We start from the raw sequence: 23,816 nt of genomic DNA, 5'->3' as shown, positions 1-23,816 counted from the left end.
TAAGAAGCCCAGGCGGCGCGGCGTTCGCGGGGCCGCCCCTCTGCTCCTTACTTGGGAGAAGGGCCGCCTTTCGGTGGTTCCCGCCTCCGTCCTATCGAGTCGCTTCCAGAGTCCCCAGCCCCCTCCCTCCCTGCCCATTCTCCTCGGGACGGCTTCCCCATCAGGCAGGACGTGGTTTCCAAGAGCAAACCACCCCGCGGGAATGTGATAAACCCAGGCCAGTCTGACGTGCACGTAGATGGAAGAAACTCCACGTTTTGAGCCGCCTGACGACTAACTTCACGTAGCACTGGCTGAGTTTTTGGAACCGTGTTTAAACTCTGGGAAGGGCATCTGCACTGAAGCCAAATAGGTCAAAATGATGAATTTTTCAGCGCTAACGCGTTTCCTCAAATTTAATTACAATCACAAGAACCGCACACTATGCCGTCTGAAATTTAAAATATTAAAAAAAATTTTTTTTTAACGTTTATTTATTTTTGAGACAGAGACAGAGCATGAACAGGGGAGGGTCAGAGAGAGAGGGAGACACAGAATCTGAAACGGGCTCCAGGCTCCGAGCTGTCAGCACAGAGCCCGACGCGGGGCTCGAACTCACGGACCGTGAGATCGTGACCTGAGCCGAAGTCGGATGCTTAACCGCCTGAGCCACCCAGGCGCCCCTGAAATTTAAAATATTTTTATTAACAGCAGTTTAGCAACATATTGTGCACTAAAGGCATATATTAGGGCACCTGAGCGGCTCAGTCGGTTAGATGTCCGACTCTTGATTTTGGTCCAGGTCATGATCTCAGGGTTGGTGAGACTGAGCCCCGCGTTGGGCTCTGCACTGACAGCACGGAGCCTGCTTGAGATTCTCTCCCTGTCCCTCTCCCTCTCATGCCTGGTCGGTCTCTCTCTCTCTCTCTCTCTCTCTCAAAAAAACCAAAAGAAAACAAAAAAACCACACACACACACACGCACAAAACCCCCCCAAAAAGGCATAAATACTTATAAAGAAAATTACCATATGGACAAGGCTGCTTTTTGTGTTCAGGAACAATAGGTTTCTTCCTCAGAAAATTATCGAGGCTTGGGCCGTGTCTGCCAAGGGGGTCGTCTGGAGGCATGAACCTGTCAAGGACAGAATAGAAAAGATACCTAATTAGAAGGCTGATCATTTAATTCTAAAGACAGAAGGTCGACATTGATTCACTCTAAGGTATTTATAAAATTTTAATTTTAATTTATTGTCAAATTGGCTAACATACAGCGTATACGGTGTGCTCTTGGTTTTGGGGGTAGACTCCCGTGATTTGTCATTTACAATCCAATATTTTGATTCCACGTGTATGGGATAAAAAAAATCAGTACACAAAACTTTTTTAAATGAAAACAAAATGTGTCAAGCCAAATTTGTATTTGCTGTAATTCAAGTAAGTTTTGAGCCTTGCGTGTCCTCATTAATTCTTTCTTCCTGTCAGTCTTGGGATTTTGTAAGGGCTTCAGAAAATGACACCCTGAAGTTTTAGGAGGGCTTCATGACCCTCGACCTGGTGCAGTAGTAAGAGGGGAAGGTGGGGGGGATGATGGGAAGATGTGATACCCACCACACCCCGGTCCGTGTTCCATGCCCGATGCTGGGCGTACCCCCCTTTCTCTTCTTCCTGATCGTGAGACCTTGAAGTATGAGCTCCATTTTGCAGATTAATACACTTTCCTAAGGAAGGTTTTTGACCTGAGTTCACATGGCACAGTCAGGGTTCCATGTTTAACCCCCCAGTCCATTCTCTTTGCCTCTTAGCGGAGATGGAAAAAATCTCATGGATGCAAGATTTCAGGGCACACACAGCACCACAAAAGGAAGTTACACCTCGAGAGTTGTGCTAATTATGTCACTGAAGTTCAAATGAGCCAAGCAGTTACCCGTATGTGAATAATGTCGTATGGACTCTTAAGAGAGTGTCCACGTGGCCGGGTAAGAACACTTAGCGGATAAGTGTTTCCTATTAGCCAAACCAATATGGCAAAATTATTAAAAATAGAAGAGCTGCTCAATCCTGTAACCTTAATACAATTATTTTCCCCTTATGTGTTCCATTTTAGTTGTTTCTGTACGCAAACACATCTCACAAACACAAATACAACGTTGTGCTTTGTCTTCTTAACAAATATATTTCCGTTCCTTAAGAGTCTCCGTAATCACAATGCTAAAGGGCTGAAGAATATTCCACGAGATGGAATATTCCAGCGACTGAACTGGTTGCTCTGTTGTACCTTTAGCTGCCTCTGAATTCTTGGGTTTATAAATACAGAAATGAGCATCTCTGGTCTTTTTCCCCTCAGTATGTAAATTCCAAGAAATGAGATGGTTGAGTTGAGAGGGTGTACGTATTTTCAAGGCTTCTGCTAACCAAACCGAATTGCCTATCAGTTTCACTACATGTTTAACAGCATAAAGCACGTGCAAAAATATTTTTGTGAATTAAATGGGCAAAAACTATGTTCTTGATAGATTTGGTTTGCATTTTTGATTATCAACAGGTGAACTTTCCCCACATATTTGTAAATACTTCTCAGGAGAATTGCTTTTATGTCATCTGTCCGTTTATCAACTTAATCATGCATTTAACAAATGTATTTGAAAAATAATTAAGCTATCAATGCTTTAAGTAGATTTTGGAAGGCAGTGTTTTGGAGGTCAATATGTTCGAGATCTGCTTTCTCTGAAGATGGACACTGTCCCTGTCAGTGATGACAGACTTGCTCTGTGCGTGTTTTACAGGGCACGACCTATTGCTGACACACGGCCTCCAGAGGCAGGACTCCGCGGTTTTCCTGACTCCCACCGAGGATTAGAGGGGAAATTGGGGGGTGGGGTGGGGGGGGGGGGCGCTCCAGGAGCGGCTGCCAGGGTAGTGTGTTTTCAGGGAATTTCAGGGAAGCAGGATCACCGGTAAGGGAAGGGTCTTGCTTACTTGTCATTGACAAACGAGTACATTAACAACCGCTCATCGATGAACTTCTTCCACTCTGGTTTTTCATTGGCCAGGTCCCTGTAGTTGTCATTGGACACGATGACCCCGTCCGACTCGAAAGCCAGCTTCACGATGAACCTGTCGTCATAGCACACCACTCGCCTCCCCTGCACTCGCCTGGAGGGCGTGAACACCAGGATCTTCTCCTTCTCTAATTTGCGCAGGATTTCTTGATCTGCAGGAACAATCAGGGTGAGATTTCAGGAATCAGCACGTACCTAACACAGGGCTATTTTTGTGCAACGTGAGCTTTTAAAATAGGAAATGGGTTTATGTAATCATTAAACAAAATTTTTTTAACGTTTATTTTTGAGACAGAGACAGAGTATGAGTAGGGGAGGGACAGAGAGACGGAGACACAGAATCCGAAGCAGGCTCCAGGCTCTGAGCTGTCAGCACAGAGCCCGATGCAAGGCTTGAACCCAAGAATTGTGAGACCATGACCTGAGGTCGGACACTCAGCTGAGCCATCCGGGTGCCCCGTAAGTCCTCACTTAATTAGGATAATCTGCACTGTGTGGACAGAACTTACTTGTATCTCCCTGTATTTGTACCTCAGGGTTGCAAGGCTTGAAAAAGAGCCCAAAAAAGTGAGCTTAAAACGGTTTAAAACTTGGAAAGAATAAAGCTTAATGAGAATGTGCTGGGCTGTCTGCTACTACAGAAGGTTTTGCTGGAGAGCTGGGGCCCCAGGCTGTGGCAGGCACTTGGCTTCTCTCACACTCGCGCTACCCGCTATTCTGACAAAGCAGCTCTGCAACCGAGTCCCCCCCCGCCCCAGCCCTGCCCCCCACAAGTCTGTTGGTTTGTAGTTTTGTCTTCTAAGCAGTGGGACTAAGTGGGACAGTCTGAGAAGCTTTAGAAGTAGCAGAGACAGCAAGGGGGAGGGTCTCAGGCAGAAGGCTCACAGAGGAGGCAAGAGTCAGAGCTGTGGTTACAGATGTGGCCACTACATGTCTCGCGTCTTTTCCTGTGAAACGTGTGGCAACAAATGACGACAGCCTGACAGGGGCTGGACTGAATGAGAAGAGATCAGATGTGATTCCAGGGGAGGGGCGCCCGGGGGGGCTCAGTCAGTTAAGTGACGGACTTCGGCTCAGGTCATGATCTCACGGTTCGTGAGTTTGAGCCCCGTGTCAGGCTCTGAGCTGGAGCCTGCTTCAGATTCTGTGTCTCCCTCTTTCTCTCTCTGCCCCTCCCCGGCTGGCACTGTTTCTCTCTCTCTCCTCTCAAAAATAAACATAAAAAAAAAAAAAAGGATTTTAGGGGAGAGCTGCCATAGAAAAAGAACAGGTAGAGGAAGGCTCCCAATGTCTTGTGTTGGAACATTCTTACGGCCCTTTGTAATGGACCCGTGTAGTGGTGTTTTTTTTTTTTGTTTTTTTGTTTTTTTTAAAAAAAGGTGCCAGAGTTCATATTGTGATTCGTGATAAAGATTCTCCCCCAACCATCCCTTCTTTCTACTTTTGCTCTCACACTTCATGTCTTCCCACCATTGTTTATACTGGCACAGAGTCATGAGGTCATGACTTTTTTTTTTTTTTTTTTTTTAAGGCCGCTTCTCCATGTTTATTAACTGGAATGACTAATTTAAAAAAAAAAATCGCTCTCTCCAGCGACTGATCACGGCTGTGCTATGATACCATGCTACGGTATGTGAAGCATCAACTGCCACCAGCATTAAGAAGGACCTCTCTTCGGGAAGCCATCAGTCACTGGAGGAACATGCAAACCAAGTAAGCAAAGGCTGGAATTGCCACAACAGAAGGATGAGCAGGGGACCCGGGAGGAGGGAACACAAGAGCCATTAGGGGTCTGCTGGCTCCGACGCTGGCATACGGATTTCAATGACGTTCCTGACATGAGATCACCGAGACCAGAACGTTGGTGTAGAAAAGCAGCAGAATAGAAGTGGTGGAAACGGGGGTGTTCTCATCAGCAAGTAAGTCTCAGGTTCTGGCACTTTCTGTATCCGGCAGTCATATCTTATTGAGCCGGAGAGGCAGTCGGTCGGGTGGGAGAAGTCAGTGAGTCAGTGAGTTGTCATGTGGAAAAGCACTTAGCACAGTGCCTGGCGAGTTCTCAGTAAACACCGTTCTTCAACTTAATTTTAAGAGATAAAAATCGCAGAAGACCAATACAAAATCAGAAGCCTGGTCTCAACTATAGGATTTATCCTACTCTAATTATTTGTGCTTCCCTGATAAAAGAGACGTGGTGCCTGCCCTCAGAACGTCTATGGCCATGGCCTTCGGCACGGTAGCAGATACTCCGTAAGCGTCTGCAGAATGAAGACATGAGATACTCTAGAGATGGATATTCTGGGGTCCTCCAGGTTCCTGACTGTGTTCATCAATAACCCATGGTACTTTATCTGTGGGAGTGTTTCCTCATACGTGGTATGCCACGAAGCGACTGAAGAAACAAGTGTGCTGGCCTAACGGTCATCTTGCTTAATCTGCTTTTTCTGTAATAGCTAATGAGGTAAAAAGGACACTGATTAGGAAAAGAAATCCGACCTTAAATAAATACGGGTTCAGTATGGTTAGTAAGTTTAAGTGGCTCTCAGATTCCTCACACAGTCCCTGATACATAGCTTGGTGCCTGGGAAGTAAGTCTTAACTTGCCGGAAGGCTGGCAGACACACTAGTCTGAATCTTCAGGTGACACGTTGCAAGATGTGTCATGTTTTTAAGACGGTGAAAAAATAACGGACTGTTTACCAGGTATGACCTGGTTACAGGTTTTCGTTAGAACGATGTCCCTGAGGGAGAAAACCCCTAACGACCTTTAAGCGACCCCTGAACAGCACAGGACTTAGGGTACTTGCTGACCCCAGACGCGGTCGAAAATCCACATAACCTTGGACTCCCTCAAACATGACTACTGTAGGCCAGTCGACACGTAGTTTCTTTGTTGTGTGTATTATACACTGTATTCTTCAAGTAAGCCACAGTGAAGACGGTCCCGTGAGAATTACAAGACCGTATTGTAAAAGGTCGGCTTCGGAGTGGACCGGCGCAGCTCAAACCATGCTGGTCAAGGGTCCACCGTAGTTGCGTGCATTTTACAAAGTCAGCCGCAGCCTGAGGGTTCCAGAGGCTTGGCAGGCTGGCCTCTTAAACCCAGCCACTCTCCCCCGCCCTGTGATCATTTCCCCTTCTTCTTGGGCTCATGTTCCTTTCGTGCTCAAGCTTTCCAGGCATTGACATGTTTCAATATGTTTTCTTTTTCCATTTAGCTTTCCCCCGATCACTGAAGTATTACAAGTTCCTTGAGCAAAATGAGGAAAGGTAAAGAGAAATACTAAGAAGTGGGGAGAAACAAAACCTCACGACATCATGACGCAGAGTCAATTACCGTTAACACTTCGGCTAGTCGTTTTCTGCGTATTGTGTCCTCTCCATCGGTGATCTACGTACACACATGCATGTGTATATGTGCATATGTACACGCACACAGTAATAAATCCTTTCATGTAAAAGACCACTTCCTCGGATCGTTAGAAGTTCTGCCCAAATACTCGCATACTCTGACTCCCTGAACCGTTCTAACGAAGGTAGGGTTTATTTCTATTTTTTTTCTACTACAAGTAACTTTGTGGTTGTAAATCTTTGCTTGTAACTCTGCTTATCTTCTGTGGACTTATTCCTGGAAGGGGAAATAGTACATCTGAGAGTATTAATATTTTAAGACCAAACTGCTTTTTAGAAAAGTTGTCACAAATTCCGTTGCCACAGCAGTGAGGGAACAGCTCCGGTCGGGCACTGAGTCTGACCAGTGTTTCAATCTCTGCCAATTGGCTGGCTGAAAAATAAGAGTCGTTTGAGGTTGCCCTTCTTTAACGACGAATGTGGTTGAACTTTTTCCTCTTATGGGGCACTTGAATTCTTTTGTGAGCAGACTATTCCCACCACATTACCATTTCTGGGAGGGCTCTGCATTGATTTTACCAATGTGTGTGAGCTCTTGATGTGTTAAGGACATAAGTTCTTTATTTGTTGTACTTTTTTTCCCTTAAACACGGTAACTTTTCTTATTTGCCTCAGAAGATTTCCCAAAACACGCAAGTTTAAATTTTAATGCAAGTACGTGTCATTTCCTTCCTAATGTCTTCTAAAAATGTTACATTTAGAAAGGTCTTCCCAGCCACTCGGAGACAATAGTGCTGTGAAAATTCTTCAACGGTCTGGAGTTTACTGTCACATGGTATAAGAGAAGGATCTAAATATGTATATTTTCCCCAAGAGTTATCCAATGTCTTGGTGCCCCTGGTTGAATTTATGGCACCTTCTTCCCTTGACAGTTTATACAGAGCAGGATCTAATTCCACAGCTCTGGACTCCTCCATGTCTTGTCTATCTGTTCTTAGGCTAGCTTAATAATGGTTTCATGATTACAGATAAAATTAGAGTCTTTAATCTTCCCTTCAGGTATGTGGTATGTGGTCTCTCTGTTTGTTTTTGATTTGAAAATGTCGTTTTCTTCACACAGGCTCTTTAGATTTTGTTCATGTTGGAGGTGAAGAGAGGGGCAAGAAGGGTTGTACGTGGACAGAGAATCACTTGAGCAAAATGTTCAACAGTCATTGACAGTTTTTGCCTGAAACTCACACATTTAAAAATTACAAAACAGTGCGAAATACAGATACTTTATTGAGATCAAGTCGTTTCCTTCTACTTGACCCCAGAGAGCATACCTCCAGGGTGTTACAGGTCTGTTTTGACCAGGCACTAATTTCATACAGCAGATGAGAAAACGGAGGTCCAAAGATGTTCATTCAGCATGATGCTCCCGGTCAATGGCTGGTAAGTATGTGGCAAAGCCAGAATTTTAAAGGTCAAAATTTCACAGAATTTGCAGTAAAAAGCTTCCCAGTTAAAAACGAAACACCAAACCCAAATAACTGGCTCTGGAGCAAGGATTGCTGTTTTCTTAACATAATCAGATAGCTTGTAAACTCACCGGCAACTCTGAGGTGTCACCCAAGAGAGTGTGGCGGTCACACGCACTGAGGAACCAGAAACAGATGAGCGTCTCAGTGAAACACCTGATAGTGCCCGACACCTGCACAGGTGTGTATGGAAGCTATAAGCCAACAGCAAACGGGGCTTACCTGTGATAAGAGCATCAGGTCGGGATTGCTCTTTCCTCCAAGCGGGAACAAAAACTGTAATGTCTTTGTGGCCTCTTTCCAAAAACCAATCCACTGCCAATTTTATTCCCCGGCAGGAAAAGACTTCTTTGTTTCCATGGCTGAAACATTATTTGAGAACACGTTAAGACACAACAAAATCTAAATTTACAACTTCATTCAAATTTGTAAATAGAAATGATTCCCTAATGACAAGAGTAATGCATTTCAAATTTAAGATGGAGTTGTGTAGCTCAGAGAAACATTAAGGTAAACTGAAAAGCTGAAAATCTGTGAGAAAGAAATAGGAAAATTGAGATTAATTGGTGGAGAATAAAAAAAAAGTTTTTAAATGTCAGTTGTAAAGGTTAACTAGTCTGAAAGTTACAAGCTCTTTTAAATCAGGACAGGAAAAAGGGAAGACTTCACCACCACAGCAAGCATTTCAGTCAAATGTAAAAAGAAGCCACACAGAATAATATCTATAAACGGAAAATCACGCTTACAATGCTTAATCTCCTACAAGAGACACTTCCCGTGTTCTTCAATGAAAAGACACCTGGTTTCTGTTTAACACTATTGTGCCCGACAAGGCTTAATGATGACAAAAGGGCATTCAAAATTGGATTAAGCAGTCTTAGTGCCTAAAAGAAAATGCTCAAATAAAAGTGCAGTCACTCAATAAATACTTATCTAGCACCAGGCTCTGCCTGTGCATTTTAATCTAATAATTCAAAAATAACATTGATACAGTTTTTAAAACTTTGAATGTAATGATTGTTTTTTGTTTTTTGGTTTTTTTTGCAGCTTGAGCTCCATAATGGAGACAAATATTCTTTACTTCTTGGTGCTAAGGAGGGGGTGAATCAAGTAAGGTAAGTGAATGCTCTGTTCATTTTTAGCACAAACTGAACTTTAGGTGTATTAATATATCCTCGTAGACTCCTCCGAGGAAGTACTAGAACCATCTATATCATCCTTTTAAGGATAAAACAGAGATAGACCGACCTGCTCTGTAGATACTGAAGGCTGGAGATGCAAACTGCAGTGTTAACACTCCATGTTCCAAAAACTGGGTTGGGGCAAGGTTAGGGGCAGAATTAGAGGCAGTAAAGTCTCAGAGAAAGGGATACAGGAAGCAGGAGTCTGAGGTCCTATTTCCTAGGTAAGAAGGGCTACACGATGGTCCTGCCGATGCTCCAGCAAAGGACAAAGTGATGTTGAGTTTCATAGAATATACTGAAATCAGTCTTTTGAAAAGCTATAGGAAAGAATGGGATCATCTCTTAAGAGACTATATATACCGTTCCTAAATACAAACACTTGCTAAAAACTGACCGTATTTTTATTTTGTATTAATGCTTTGAAATCTAAGTGTGTTGTACTTTGCTAGTCCCAAATGACACCTGGTTTACTGAAGCTTGTGCATTTTACTGCTTCTGGCTCTACATGAGCATTTGCTCCCTGGTGACTTCACTTGGGAAGGGAAATGGTCACATTTTACTGCAGAAATAGAAGATTCTATCTTCTAATTAAAGAATGTTCACAAAATGTGTGGCAACAGCAAATCATTTACAGTCACAGAACAGAGATTCTCCAGATGCTTCAAAGGGGTATCAGGCCCCGCAATCCTGATGGTAAAGGTTGTTGTCTTCTCCTTGTCCCACAACCCCCGTTGCCATCCGACTGGCCCAAGGCAGGAGGGGACCACACTGTGAATGATGCACAAAGACATAAAGAAAGCCTGGTTTCTGAGCAGAAAGACCTGCACCTATCTTTCGGACCTTGTTATTTCAGAAAAAATACTTCCCCCATTTTAAGAAACTGTAGTCAAGTTTTCTGTTAGTTGTAGCTAAGGACATCCTTGTCTGCTTTTTTAGTTGTACCATAAACTAAAGAAAACTTGGAAAGCTCTTTTAATGTATAAAAACAGAAGGATAAACAAGTTATTAAATAATAGTAAAAATGAATTCACAAAAACGAATAGTAAAAACGAATTTAGGATAGGAAGCTATCCTAATGGTGAACTGAGTAAAGGAAATGATGAACGGATTACTAGAAGAAAAAATAGTAATTGAACGATGAAGCAGAAAACATTTAGTAAGAATATAGATGACTGGATCCATGACAAGCTTGATCTCATGGACATGCACAAGACCCTGCAGAGAATAAGAGAAAAATCTTTTCAAGACCATGTGGAAGATTTATAAAATTGGCTATGTACTACGCCACCAAACAGATTTCCACAGACAGGACTGTATCCTACAGACAATATTCTTTTACAACATGTTATTACACTGAAGATACAAGGTTGTAGTTAAAAAATTTGTACTGTTATACAGTAGCAAGCCAATTTAAAGTTTTAATTAACAAAAATCCCATTTGTAAAAGTAACAAAAACTAAAGTCTAAGGAGGAAAAAGAGAGGCAAGAGTTTTATAGAGAAAACAAAAAGAGAAAGCCTATAATGAAGGCATAAGACAAGACCTGGGGGCGCCTGGGTGGCTCGGTAGGTTAAGTGTCGGACATGGGCTCAGGGGATGATCTCATGGTTCTTGAGTTCAAGCCCCGTGTCGGGCTCTGTGCTGACAGCTAGGAGCCTGCTTCAGATTCTGTGTCTCCCTCTCTCTCTGCCCCTCCCCTGCTCAAGCTCTCTCTCAAAAATAAATGTTAAACTAAGGGAAGACATGAATGAAAGGAACAATATACCATTTTCATGGATGGCAAGACTCACTTTATGTAGACAACAATTCTCAAATGAATCTGCAAGCTCACTGAAATTCCAATAAAAGCCCTCCAAAGGATTTTTAGGGAACTTGAGAAGCTCATCCTAAAATTGCTATGGGAGAAGAAAAAGGCCAAGAATATTAAAGAACAAAACGGGAGGAACTTCACCACTAACTATCAATATGTAGCATAAAACTAGTGATACCCAATCAAGGTTATATTGATACGGGCAAAGATTAAAAAAAACATGTAACAGAAAAGCAAGCTGAAGGTGAGACTTGTGTATAAGTGACATGAGAAATTAATTTGAAGATGGACCATTTAACAAATGGCACTAGAACTGGGAGTTTATATGGAAACCCATAAAATTATATTTTTTAGCTCTTACCATAGACAAAAATAAGCTGTAGATCAAAGATTCAAATATGAAAAATACTATAAAACTTTGAAAGAAATTACAGGATGCACTGACATTAGGATGGGGAAATACTTCTTAAAGATGACATATAACTGTGCGTTATCAAGGAAAAGATGGATAGACTTGAGTACATAAGACTTTTTATGTAAAAGCATGAACAAAAATGCATATGCATAAACAGGCCATAGATTAGAAGAAGATATGTGCAACATACAGAGCCAAAAAAAAAAAAAAAAAAAAAGCTAGGACTCAGATTATGTAAAGTATTCCTATACATTGAGAATAACCATTTTTTTAGGGCAAAAGATATGAACAGTGAATTCACAGAAGAGGAAACCCAAATGACCAACGAACATATGAAAAGATGCTCAATAGTGAAGAAATGCAAATTAAAGCCAAAAATGAGACACCACTTCACACCCATCAGATTGGAAAAAATAAAGTCTGCAAACACCAGATGTTGCCAAGGATGTGTGAAAGGAGGAACTCATACATTACAGGTGGGAGTGTAAATTGGTACAACTATTCAGGAGAACAATTTGGCAATACTTGGTAAAGTTGAAGGCGTGCTTTTCCTAAAACATAGTAGTTCCATCTCCAGGTATAGTAACACCCCACACTAATGTGAAATCATATTTAATGCAATTAGCAATTGGCTCTCATGCTTGACCCAGATCAGAGCTCACGTGGGGGCAGGGAGAGGCAGTCCAAGTGCTGATGTGAACAGTGGGTCTCCCAGCCTCTGGCCCTTTTCTCAGCCAGTCGTCTCCTGATCAGATCAAAGAAATGAATGCTAACCACGAAATCCCTGGAATGGTGGCTGTTGTCTTGGAAGTACCTTCCAGCCCCCAAGGCCCAGAGTCATCCCCAGAATTATTAAAAGCCCAAGCAGAGAACTACTCGGTGGTTCCCAAGTGCAGATGGGACTTGTACAGACTAGGAGAGCTTCAGGAGACTGAACTTAAGGTAACCTTCCTGAGGCATGTTGAAGGATGTGACTAATCGCAGGTGCTGGATACAACAGAAAGGGCAACTGTAGGAGGTTCTGATAAGGAATTAGAAAAACAGAGTAAGCCTGATGAAAAAATATATGCAAAACAGGACGTCAGAGCAAGCACAATGTAGCTACTAGGGCAAATGAACTATCTGTTGAATGTTTACCAGAAGAAAGTAGGATGATGTTTAAGAACTGAAGCTTTAATTCCATATAAATAGAGAAGACTCATTACAGTCTGTAGTCATTTATGGGCTATGTCTGCATGCATTTTCTCTGTAATAAAAATAGCTAATTCTATATTTATGAATTGGCATATTCCATTGGGCCTTGATTTTTTTTTTTTGTTTCAACAATTTGGCAATAAACATGGCATACCTCAAGTGAGTCTTTGTAATGCTGAATTTGTTGGAACATTTGTGGCCACCTGTGATTACATAAGAGAGCCTGAGTGTTTGACAGAAGGTGTCCTTTTGACTCAGTTCGACTGGGTTCCCAGGGAGAATCTGAAACTCTTACTGCAAATTCTGAATTACTACTGAGCAAAACGTGTAATACAGGCTCAAAGTTCACAGGTGATTCACCAGTACCCGGGGCCTACCAGCAGGTGTCTTTCTTAAAAGGCTTATTTTACTCTGTCATGTTTGGAATCAGCATGCTTATAAAAATCCTGCTTTGCAGTGGCCACAGAAAGGCTCAGATGAAGTAGAGAAATTGGTATATTTATAAGGATTTTTAGAAAAACCTTACTGAAAATAATAAAAGGAGTATTGGTATCTCTGAACATCAGGAAATTAATGAAAAGATGAACTGGGACAGCCATAAAGAATGAATAAGAAACCCAAGGCTCCTTTCTCCTAGTTCTCAAAGCCTTCTCTGCTGTTCCTCCTTTCCCCTCTTTGTCTGGAACTGAGAAGAAGGAGACAACTTTTTGGATGGATACTTCCCAGTGGCTTCAGGGTCTGAGGATAACTTCCCTCTGGAAGAAGGAAAATTGCTGGCCTTACCCAAATGTTCTGATGTGAACTCTACCTCCAAGATCCCCTACATTCATCATGTAAAACACAGGGCAGCAGAAATGATGAAGAGGAAGGAACGAGGAGTCTTGTGAACTGGGGTAAGATAAAGTATCTGGCTGGCAAACGGTTGCCCTGATAACTAGAAAGAAAGGGGAGACAGGAGTCACGCTACCAAACAGTAAGATGAAACTGGCCGGAGAGCCATACGAAGCAACTTTTCATCTCAACATGGGGAAGATCAGCCTTCTCCCTTCGGAGCTGCAAGGACTCAAGGGTGTTAAGAAGTTACCCAGCACTGCTGGGTGGATCAGACAGGGAAAGAGCCCAGGTGCCCTTTTCATGGCTGACATTCTCCATCTTCACTTACTTTCCCCTGCTCTGCAGATACGTGCAGACATGTACCAAAGTCCTCCACAGCAGGTCTTCAGTCCTACAGCCCTCTGCGGGAAGACGGATACTGGCTGCCTGCCTGGGGTGGTGACCCTGCACGGCTCTGCTTGATGCATGGAACAGGAATGACGGGGGCTAAACATGAGCCCCCCCCCTCCCCCCCACAACCGAATGCCTTGGCCTCGGGCATCTCCGACAATGCAGGCTGTTCCTGAAGCCTCACACACCTGCTGGGAGGCACTGCTGGTGGCAGTCTTTGAAATCTTTCTGAAAAGGTGACCTGGGAGAAGCCGTGGGGCTGCGGCTGGATGAGTCTTCCACCCGTTTTCATCTGTGATTCACAGATGCATTTTCCAGACCCATGGGCATGGATTCAGGGGCAGATCAGAAGACACCCTTAACCCTCTTTGCTTTTTTGGTTACCTTATTACTGAAATGCAGGCACAGGTAAGAGACAAAGTTCTTGGGTGATAAGGATATATACACTTCCTCACATACTGGCGTTGGGAAATGATGGAGAAAGGTGGAGGCAGAAAATCAGACACATAGGTCAGTGGAACAGAACAGAGAACCCAGAAACGGACCCACAACCGTATGGCCAACTAATCTTTGACAAGGCAGGAAAGAATATCCAATGGAATAAAGACAGTCTCTTCAGCAAGTGGTGCTGGGAACACTGGACAGCGACATGAAGAATGAGCCTGGATCACTTTCTTACACCATACACAAAAAAAACCCTCAAAATGGATGAAAGACCTCAATATAAGACAGGAAGCCATCAAGATCCTCGAGGAGAAAGCAGGCAAAAACCTCTTTGATCTTGGCGGCAGCAACTTTTTACTCAGCACGTCTCCAGAGGCAAGGGAAATAAAAGCAAAAATGAACTACTGGGACCTCATCAAAATAAAAAGCTTCTGTACAGCAAAGGAAACAATCAGCAAAACTAAAAGGCAACCGACAGAATGGGAGAAGATATTTGCAAATGACATATCAGATACAGGGTTAGTATCTGAAATCTATAAAGAACTTATCAAACTCAACACCCAGAAAACAAATAATCCAGTGAAGAAATGGGCGAAAGACGCGAATAGACACTTCTCCAAAGAAGACATCCAGATGGCCAACTGACACATGAAAAAATGCTCCACATCACTCATCATCAGGGTTATACATATCAAAACCAATGAAATACCACCTCACACCTCTCAGAATGGCTAACATTAACAACTCAGGCAACAACAGATATTGGCAAGGATGTGGAGAGAGGGGATCTCTTTTGCACTGCTGGTGGGAATGCAAGCTGGTGCAGCCACTCTGGAAAACAGTATGGAGGTTCCTCAAAAGAAATTGAAAATAGAACTACCCTATGACCCAGCAACTGAACTACTAGGCATTTATCCAAGGGATACAGGTATGCTGTTTGAAAGGGGAATGTGTGCCCCAACGTTTATAGCAGCACTATCAACAACAGCCAAAGTATGGAAAGAGCCCAAATGTTCATCCATGGATGAATGGATAAAGAAGATGTGGTGTATGTGTATGTATACATATATACACATATACATACCTACATGTATATATACATACATATATACATATACATACACACACAATGGAGTATTACTCAGCAATCAAAAAGAATGAAATCTTGCCATTTGCAACTATGTGGATGGAACCAGGGGGTATTATGCTAAGCCAAATTAGAGAAAGACAAATATCATATGACTTCACTCATATGAGGACTTTAAGACACAGAACAGGTGAACATAAGGGAAGCAAAAATAATATAAAAACAGGGAGGGGGACAAAGCATAAGAGACAAATATGGAGAACAAACAGAGGGTTACTGGAGGGGGGATGGGCTAAATGGGGAAGGGGCATTAAGGAATCTACTCCTGAAATCATTGTTGCACTAAAGGCTAACTAATCTGGATGTAAATTTAAAAAAAAATTAAAAAATAAAAATAGAAAAGAAACATGTCTTTATCCAACCTTAACCTTTCCCTGTCCTTGCTCGTGTCTGCAATTTGTATGGACTTTTCCTGTTTCACCCAGGCCCAGAAACACACACGATGGGGGGTATACCTAGACACCTGTCCACTTGCTCTTTCACCTGTGAGGATCCTGAGCAGCACGTGTCCCTCTGGTGTCCCCCAATGCCATTAATCTGTGGGGAAGAGACCTGCTGTATAGTATTAAGGGCTGCCATGTTCTGTACTACAGGCAGAGTATTTTGAAAGTTGGAAGCCCCCGAGAGACCAGGCACCCGACTTAGTAGATACTTGGGGAGTGTCTGCCAGGCCGTGGGCAGAGTTTGAAGAAGACAGGCTTTGTAACATCAGTGGCAACTACTAAGCCTCAATTTAATAAGCCACAAGCTGCAGATTTCTTAGTCACTGCAACTTCCCCAACAGCTTTGTGTAATTCACTGTAGAGATCACTTTGCAGACCCAACAGCAGAGAAGGATACTGAGTTCTGGCCCAGGTGACGGAGGCCCAGAGACTTCTGTGGAGGGACTCTGACTCACAGACACGAGCAACCCCCTGTGAACTGGACCCTGGAACCCAAGGGGAGCTAAAATAGATGCAGATCATCTTGGCATATTCTTCCTAAGACTGGCACTGTCCTAACTTTTCACTCGTAAATTCACGGTCTCCATATCTAACAGAACTATCTTTATTCATATGTACCTCTGTAACAAATTTGAAAAGTACACAGTTTGGTCTTCAACAGGACAATTCCATAAACACTCGAAATAACATGACTTGCTATGTAACACCACCACATACGCTTCTCAATGGAGAATTATAGTATACTTCTTGATGTGTCTTTAGTCACCTCTGATGATTAAAGGGCTATAAAGGCATACTTTGTAATAGAAAAATTCAGGGCACTACGTATTGTAATGTAGTTTGCCTCAAAACAAGACTGAGAAGAAGGGGCTAATGGGCCAACCATTCCATCAGCAATATGCAGGAAATAGAATGTCCTATATTATTTCTCAAGTTATATATGCACATATCATTAACTGGGTCAACCAAAGGATAGGAAGGGTTACTTTAGAATTCTAACTTCTAGGGATGCCTGGGTGGCTCAGTCAGTTAAGTGTCTGACTCCTGATTTCAGCTCAGGTCCTGATCTCACGGTTTTTGAGTTTTAGCCCTGCATTGGGCTCTGCGCTGACAGTGTGGAGCCTGCTTGAGATTCTCTCTCTCCCTCTCTGCCACACCCCTGCTCATGCTCTCTCTCAAAATAAACATTAAAAAATAAAAGTTTAGGATTCTAACTTGTCATCAGTGGTAGACAGGAGGATTAACTGAAAAACACAGAAATCTAAAAGTGGAATGAGGGATCTATTAAAAGGGACTGCTTTTCAATTCTTTTGATGGCACTGAAAGGAAAACAAATGAGTCCCTTTTTCTTATCTTATCTCTTCCACATTGATTCTGCTACCGTTTGAGTGTTTGTTTTGCATTAACATGTTATTTGTGTTGCCTGTAAAGAAGGCTGCAGGGAGGAGGCCGAGGAAGGCGCAGCACGAGGATCCTGAGCACGTTCCCCTCCCGGGAGGCACTGACACAACCCCTCCACTTCGTGGAGACCAACACAGCAGGCAGGCATGGGGAAAGACACCCTAGTGTGGCGGCAACCCCCCAGTGGGAGGGGACCACAGGAGCAGTTATTCCCTGAGGAGGGAGGCGACCAAGGAGGGCATACCTGGCCCTGGGACCCTGCACTGAGAAGTCAGGCCACCAGAACGTCAGGCTTTGAAAACTGGAGGGGCTTCACTCTGGTGGGGGTGGGGGGGGGGCGCTGGAGGGCTGTAGTAAGTCGTGTCTCCTCCCTTAAAATGTCAGCATGCTGTATTTCTTAGCCCAGGACACAGCAGAGAAACAGCAGGTTGCAAAGTGCCTGGGATACATGCGAAGGGTTACTAATGTGGGAGGTGTACGTAAGGGGCAGGGATCTGAAGGTGCTCTGGGCACCGGTCTCCTTGCTCTCCTTCACTCTAGCTGGCCCAGTGCTTGCAGGAACCAAGTTGGACACTGCACCTACCTTGCCAGCCCTACTCTTCCTGCCCAGACATTCCCCTGAGGACTCACCCCACCCAATGGATAGCCCTGGTCAGGACTGGCACCTCTCCATAGCAGTTTTTCCCCCGGGGATGGGCCACTTAGCCCCACCAACCAGTGCACCTACACTGCAGCCAGACCTCTCAGAGGCACCAAGGACAAGCCCTACTGATCATGTGCCCACAGCAGTGGTGCTGGTAGTCTTTGCAGACAGCTGGGCTGAAAGGCAGTTCCGCTCACCGTAGCATCCAGAGGAGTTGTGCCCAGCCACAGCAGGAGGGTGCACTGTGCTTCTGGACACCACAGAACGCCTTGTACACGAGGCCAGGAGATGTAGCTGACCTAACACATAGTAACACACACGGTCAGACAAAGTGAGGAGATAGAGGAATGTGATCCAAAAGCAAGAAAAAGACAAACCCCAGGTAAGGAGTTAGACAAAATGGAGATAACCTATCTACCTGATAAAGAGTTCAAAGTAATGGTCCTAAAGACGCTCAATGGATGAGAGTCCTAAAAATACATGAACTCAATGAGAACTTCCACAAAGGGAAAATACAAAAAAAGGACCAGTCAAAGCTGACAAATACAGTGACTTAATGAAAAACATACTAAAGGGAATCAACAGCAGATTAGAGGATGCACAAGAACAGATCGGCGAGCTGGTAGACAAGGCAATGCAAAGCACCCAAGCTGAAGAGTAAAAATTTGAAAAAATGAGGAGAGGTTAAGGAATCTCTGGGACATCAAATACACTAATGTTTGCATTATAGGGGTCCCAGAAGATGAGAAAGGGGTAGAAAACTTACAAGAAAGAAGACGTGAAAACTTCCCTAACCTGGGAAAGGAAACAGACCTCTGGGTTCCAGGAAGCATAAAGTGCCCTAAACAAGATGAACCCAAGGAGATCAGAATTGAAGGAAAAAGAGTTTCCCTGCACAGAGAGAAGTTAGAGGAGTGCATCACCACTAAACCAGTCTGAAAAGAAATATTAAAGGGACTCCTTAAGTGAAAAGAAAAGGCCCTAACTAGAAGCAAATTAAGAAAAAACTTCACTGGTAAAAGGAAACTTAATGGTAGAAGATCAATCACTTACAAAGCTAGTACAAAGATTAAAAGTAAAATTATATCTACAAAAACTAGACAAGGCACTTGAAGTAAAATAGGACCTAAACATAACATGGAGTAAAAGTGTAGTGTTTCAGAATGTGTTAGAACTTAAGTGACCATCAGCTTCATATATAGCATCCTAAGTATATAGCAATCTCATGATAGTCACAAACCAAAACCCTGTAATAAATACACACAAAGAGAAATCCAAGCATAAGGAAACCGAAGCATAAAGAAAATCATCAATCACAAGGAAAGAGCAAGAAAGCAGAGAAGTACTATAAAAACAACCAGAGGGGCACCTGGCTGGCTTAGTTGGTACAGCACGTGACTGCTGAACTCAGCATTGTGAGTTTGAGCCCCATCCTGGGAATAATTATTACTTAAAAATAAAATTTTAAACAATAAAGAGAAAATTAAAAAAAAAAATACCTGGAGACAAATGAAAATGCAAACACTACAGTTCGAAATCTTTGAGATACAGTAAAAGTAGTTGTAAGAGTCAAGTTTATAGTCAAAAATGAGAAAGGTCTTAAATAAAAAATCTAAATGTATACCTAAAGAAATTAGAACAAACAGGGATACCTGGGTGGCTCAGCTGGTTAAATGTCTGACTTCAGCTCAGGTCATGCTCTCACAGCTCATGGGTTCGAGCCCCACAGCTGTTAGCTCAGAGCCTGGAGCCTGCTTTGGATTCTGTGTCTGTCTGTCTGTCTGTCTCTCTCTCTCAAAAATAAACATTAAAAAAAAAAAAAGAACAAATAAAACCCAAAGCTAGAAGAAGGAAGGAAACAATACTGATCAGAAATGCATACTAAAATAGAATAGGAAAGATCAATGAAGCTAAGAGCTGGTTCTCTGAAAAAGATAAGATTGGTAAAACCTTAGCTAGGCTAACCAAGAAATAAGAGAGGACTCATGAATGAAATCAGAAAAGAGAGTTTACAACTGACATCACCAGAATACAAAGGATTATGGGAAATTACTCTGGAAAATTACATGCCAAGAAAATGGGTAACCTAGAAGAAATGGATAAATTCTTAGAAACACACAATCTTCTAAGACTGAATCAGGAAGACACATAAAATCTGAACACACTGATTACTGTAATGAAACTTAGTGATCAAAAAACCGTCAAAAACCAAAAGTCCAGGAACATATGGCTTCACAGATAAATGCTAACAAACACATAAAGAACAGTAAATCCCTCTTACAAAAAACTGATAAGGAATGCTTCCAAATACATTCTATGAGGTCAGCATTACCCTAATCTTAAACTAGATCAGGACACTGCAAAAGAAAAAAAAATAGACCAGTGTCCCTAATGAAAATAGATGTAAAAATCATCATCCAAATATAAACAGAATTCAAATCTAAGTTAAAAGGATCATCCATCATGATCGAGTGGGAATTATTCTATGGATGCAAGGATGGTTCAATACCCACAAATCCATCAGTGTCATACACCACATTAACAAAAAGAGGAAGACAAACCACATGATCATCTCAACAGATGCAGAAAAAGCAATGCCAAAATTTAGTATCCCTGTTTGTGATAAAAACTCTCAATAAAATGGGTACAGTGGGAACATACCTCAATGTAGTAAAGGCCACATACGGCGAACCCACAGCTAACATCATACTCAATGGTGAAAAGCTAAAAGCTTTTCCTCTAAGATCAGAACAAGACAAGCACATCTGCTTTTACCCCCCACCCCCATTTTTTTTACATTTGTATATGGTCTCACTAATTGTTAAATACCACAGTACTACTGAAACAAGAGAGCTGAGAAAACCTGTTTTTCATTCACATTAAACATCAACTAAAATTGTTAGTAAGATACAGTTTCGCTATTTTTACTACCCAGTAAATGAGGTACATCCAGGTGTTGGCTTGTTATTCCTGATTGGTTAATGGTCTTTTCATTTAAGGATGGGCTTCTAGCCACTCTTACCTGACCCAATTCCTGCACCCTTCTCTCCCTCTCCCTACCCGGGACGCAGGCCCAAGACAGAAGCTCCCCAAGTTGAGGACCAGTGTTTGCTGTCACACTGACGGATTTAGGAATAGACCCAGGACACAAGTTAGGCCAGTGAGAATTTTCACTATTTTCTCTGGAGCTCTGAGGAAAAGACCATCACCTATTTCTTCTTTTAAGGATGAGGAAAGGCCAAGTAGCTTGTGGGGCTGTTACAGAAAGAGTCTGAGAATGACGGTTACATGGGAGAAAGCAGAACCAAAGGATCATGGGAAAGACAGAGTCACTGACAAACTGTGGACTCCTGAATCCCACCTGGACAACTGCGACCCGATCCCTTATCATTCCCAGTTACTGAAACAATAATATTGTTTTAAACAAGCTAGCATAATTTATTCTACCAAGGCCAACATGACCCTGATGCCAAAGCCAGAAAAAAGAAAAAGACAAAAAGAAAAAAAAAGAGAAAAAAGAAAAAAAAAAGACAATCACAGAACAATATCCTTGCTGAACAGAGATGCAAAAATCCTCAATTATCAACAAACAATTCAATAATACATTAAAAGGATCATTCACCTCAATTTATTCCAGGGATGCAAGGCTGGATGATTTGCCCCATTAGCAAAACGAAGGATAAAAAAACCACACAATCATCTCAATAGATGTAGAAAAAGCGTTTGACAAAATACACATCTGTTCATGATAACTCTTAACAAAGCGGGTGCAGAGGGAACATACCTCAATATAATAAAGGCCATCTGTGACAGACCCACAGCTAACATCATACTCAATGGTACAGAAAAAAAAAAAAAAAAACTTTCCCTCTAAGATCAGGAATAAGGCAAGGATGTCCATTCCCTCACCACTTTAATTCAACATAGTATTAGGAGTCCTAGCTAAAGCAATCAGACAAAAACAAAAAAATCAAAAACAAAAAAACAAAAACAAAAAACATCCAAATTGGTAAGGAAGAAGTAACAATCACTATTTACAGATGATAAGATATTACATACAGAAAATCCTAAAGACTTCATCAAAAACCCATCAGACTAATAAATGAGTTCAGTAAAGTAGCATGATATAAAATAGCTGCATTTCTATACATTAATAACGAGCTAGCAGAAAGAGAAATTAAGAAAACAGTCCCACTTGGGGCACCTGGGGGGCTCAGTCGGTTGAGTGTCCAACTCTGGCTCAGGTCATGACCTCATGGTTTGTGAGTTCGAGCCCTGCGTTGGGCTCTGTGCTGACAGCTCAAAGCCTGGATCCTGCTTCGGATTCTATGCCTCCCTCTCTCTCTGTTTCTCCCCCACTTGCACTCTGTCTCAAGGTCTCTCTCAAAAATAAAGAACAAAAAAACAATCCCATTTACAACTGCCTCAAAAAGAATTAAATACTTAAGAAGAAATCTTCTTTTACATGTTTATTGTTAACAAAGAGGGGGAAAGAGAATCCAAAGCAGGCTCCGTGCTGTCAGCACAGAGCCCGATGCGGGGCTTGAACCCACAAACCGTGAGATCATGATCTGAGCTGAAATCAAGAGTTGGAAGCTTAACCAACTGAGCCACCCAGGTGCCCCAATACCTAGGGAGAAATTTAATCACAGAGGTGGAATATCTGTACTTTGAAAACTGTGAGACACGGATAAAGGAATAAATATTGTTAACATGTCTATATTACCCAAAGCAGTCTTCAGGTTCAATGCAATCCCTATCAAAATACCAACAGTATTTTTTTTATAGAACTAGAAAAATAATCCTCAAATTTGTCTACAACTATAAATGACCCCGAATAACCGAAGCAATGTTGAGAAAGAACAGCAAAGCTGGAGGTGTCCCAATGCCAGATTTGAGGATGTATTACAAAGCGATAGTACTCAAAATAGCATGGTAGTGCCACAAAAAAAGACACATAGATCATTGGAACGAAGATCAGAGCCCAGAAACAAACCCACATTTCTATGTTCAATTGATCTACAACAAAGGGGGCAAGAATATACAAGGAGGAAAAGACAGACTTTTCAGTAAATGGTGCTGGGAAAACTGGACCACTTTCTAACACCGTACACAAAAATAAATTCAAAATGGATTAAAGACCTAAATTTAAATCTCCAAATCATAAAACTACTAGAAGAAAACATAGGCAGTAATCTCTTGGATATCGGCCTCAGCAATATTTTTCTGGATTTGTCTCCAAGGCAAGGGAAACAAACCCAAAATAAACAGCTGGGACTACATCAAACTAAAAACCTTTTGCAGGGGGTGCCTGGGTGAGTCAGTCGGTTAAGCATCTGATTTTGGCTCAGGTCATGATCTCACAGCTTGTGGGTTCGAGCCCCGTGTCGGGCTCTGTGCTGACAGCTCAGAGCCTGGATCCTGCTTCGTATTCTCTGTCTCCCTCGCTCTCTCTCTCCCACTTGTGCTCTCTCTCTCTCTCAAAAATAAACATTAAAAAAATCCTTTTCAAAGAGAAGGAAACCATCAACAAAATAAAAAGGCAACCTACCTAATGGGAGAAGTTACGTGTACAAGAATATATCTTACGTCTATCGAAAATATATAAAGAACTTGTACAACTCAAAAACAAAAACTCTACAAATAATCCAATTAAAAAAATTGGCAGAGGAGCTAAGCAGACATTTTTCCAAATAAGACATAAAGATGGCCAAGAGATACATGAAAAGATGCTGAACACATCACTAACCCTCAGGGAAATCAAAACCACAATCGGATTACCGCAAGCCGGTCACAATGGCTAGTTTCAAAAATGTTAGTATCAAAAATGCAAGAAAGAACAAGTGTTAGTGAGGAAGCAGAGAACAGAGAACCCTCGAGCACTGCTGGTGGAATTATAAATTGCCATAATCTGGCCACTATGGGTAAGAGTATAGACGTTCCTCAAAAAATTACAAAAGAAGTACTATACAGTCTACTGATTCCACTCCTGGGTATTTAC

General features: G+C 42.3%; 1 protein-coding gene and 1 long non-coding RNA gene across 5 annotated transcripts in view; one reads left to right on the top strand and one right to left on the bottom strand.

The window, feature by feature from the left end:
- The window catches only part of ZC3H12C (zinc finger CCCH-type containing 12C), an 82,315-nt gene that overhangs the window by 7,283 nt on the left and 51,216 nt on the right, over nt 1-23,816 (bottom strand). For all 4 annotated transcript variants that reach the window (XM_042957859.1, XM_042957860.1, XM_042957858.1 and 1 more), the window contains exons 3-5: nt 8,134-8,273; nt 2,958-3,192; nt 1,007-1,113 (exon numbers count right to left, since the gene is read on the bottom strand). In XM_042957859.1, the coding sequence (XP_042813793.1) occupies nt 1,007-1,113; nt 2,958-3,192; nt 8,134-8,273 (482 nt within the window). The remainder of the gene's footprint in view (nt 1-1,006; nt 1,114-2,957; nt 3,193-8,133; nt 8,274-23,816) is intronic.
- On the top strand, nt 4,562-9,027 carry LOC122231033. Its single transcript, XR_006208140.1, has 4 exons — nt 4,562-4,753; nt 6,259-6,576; nt 7,512-7,825; nt 8,959-9,027. It is a non-coding gene; the product is annotated as an uncharacterized LOC122231033 (long non-coding RNA).

Source organism: Panthera tigris, chromosome D1 (assembly GCF_018350195.1).
Source record: "Panthera tigris isolate Pti1 chromosome D1, P.tigris_Pti1_mat1.1, whole genome shotgun sequence".
Taxonomy (NCBI): Eukaryota; Metazoa; Chordata; class Mammalia; order Carnivora; family Felidae; genus Panthera; species Panthera tigris.
Note: the sequence above shows the minus strand (reverse complement) of the source record. Positions and strands in the feature narration are given on the sequence as shown.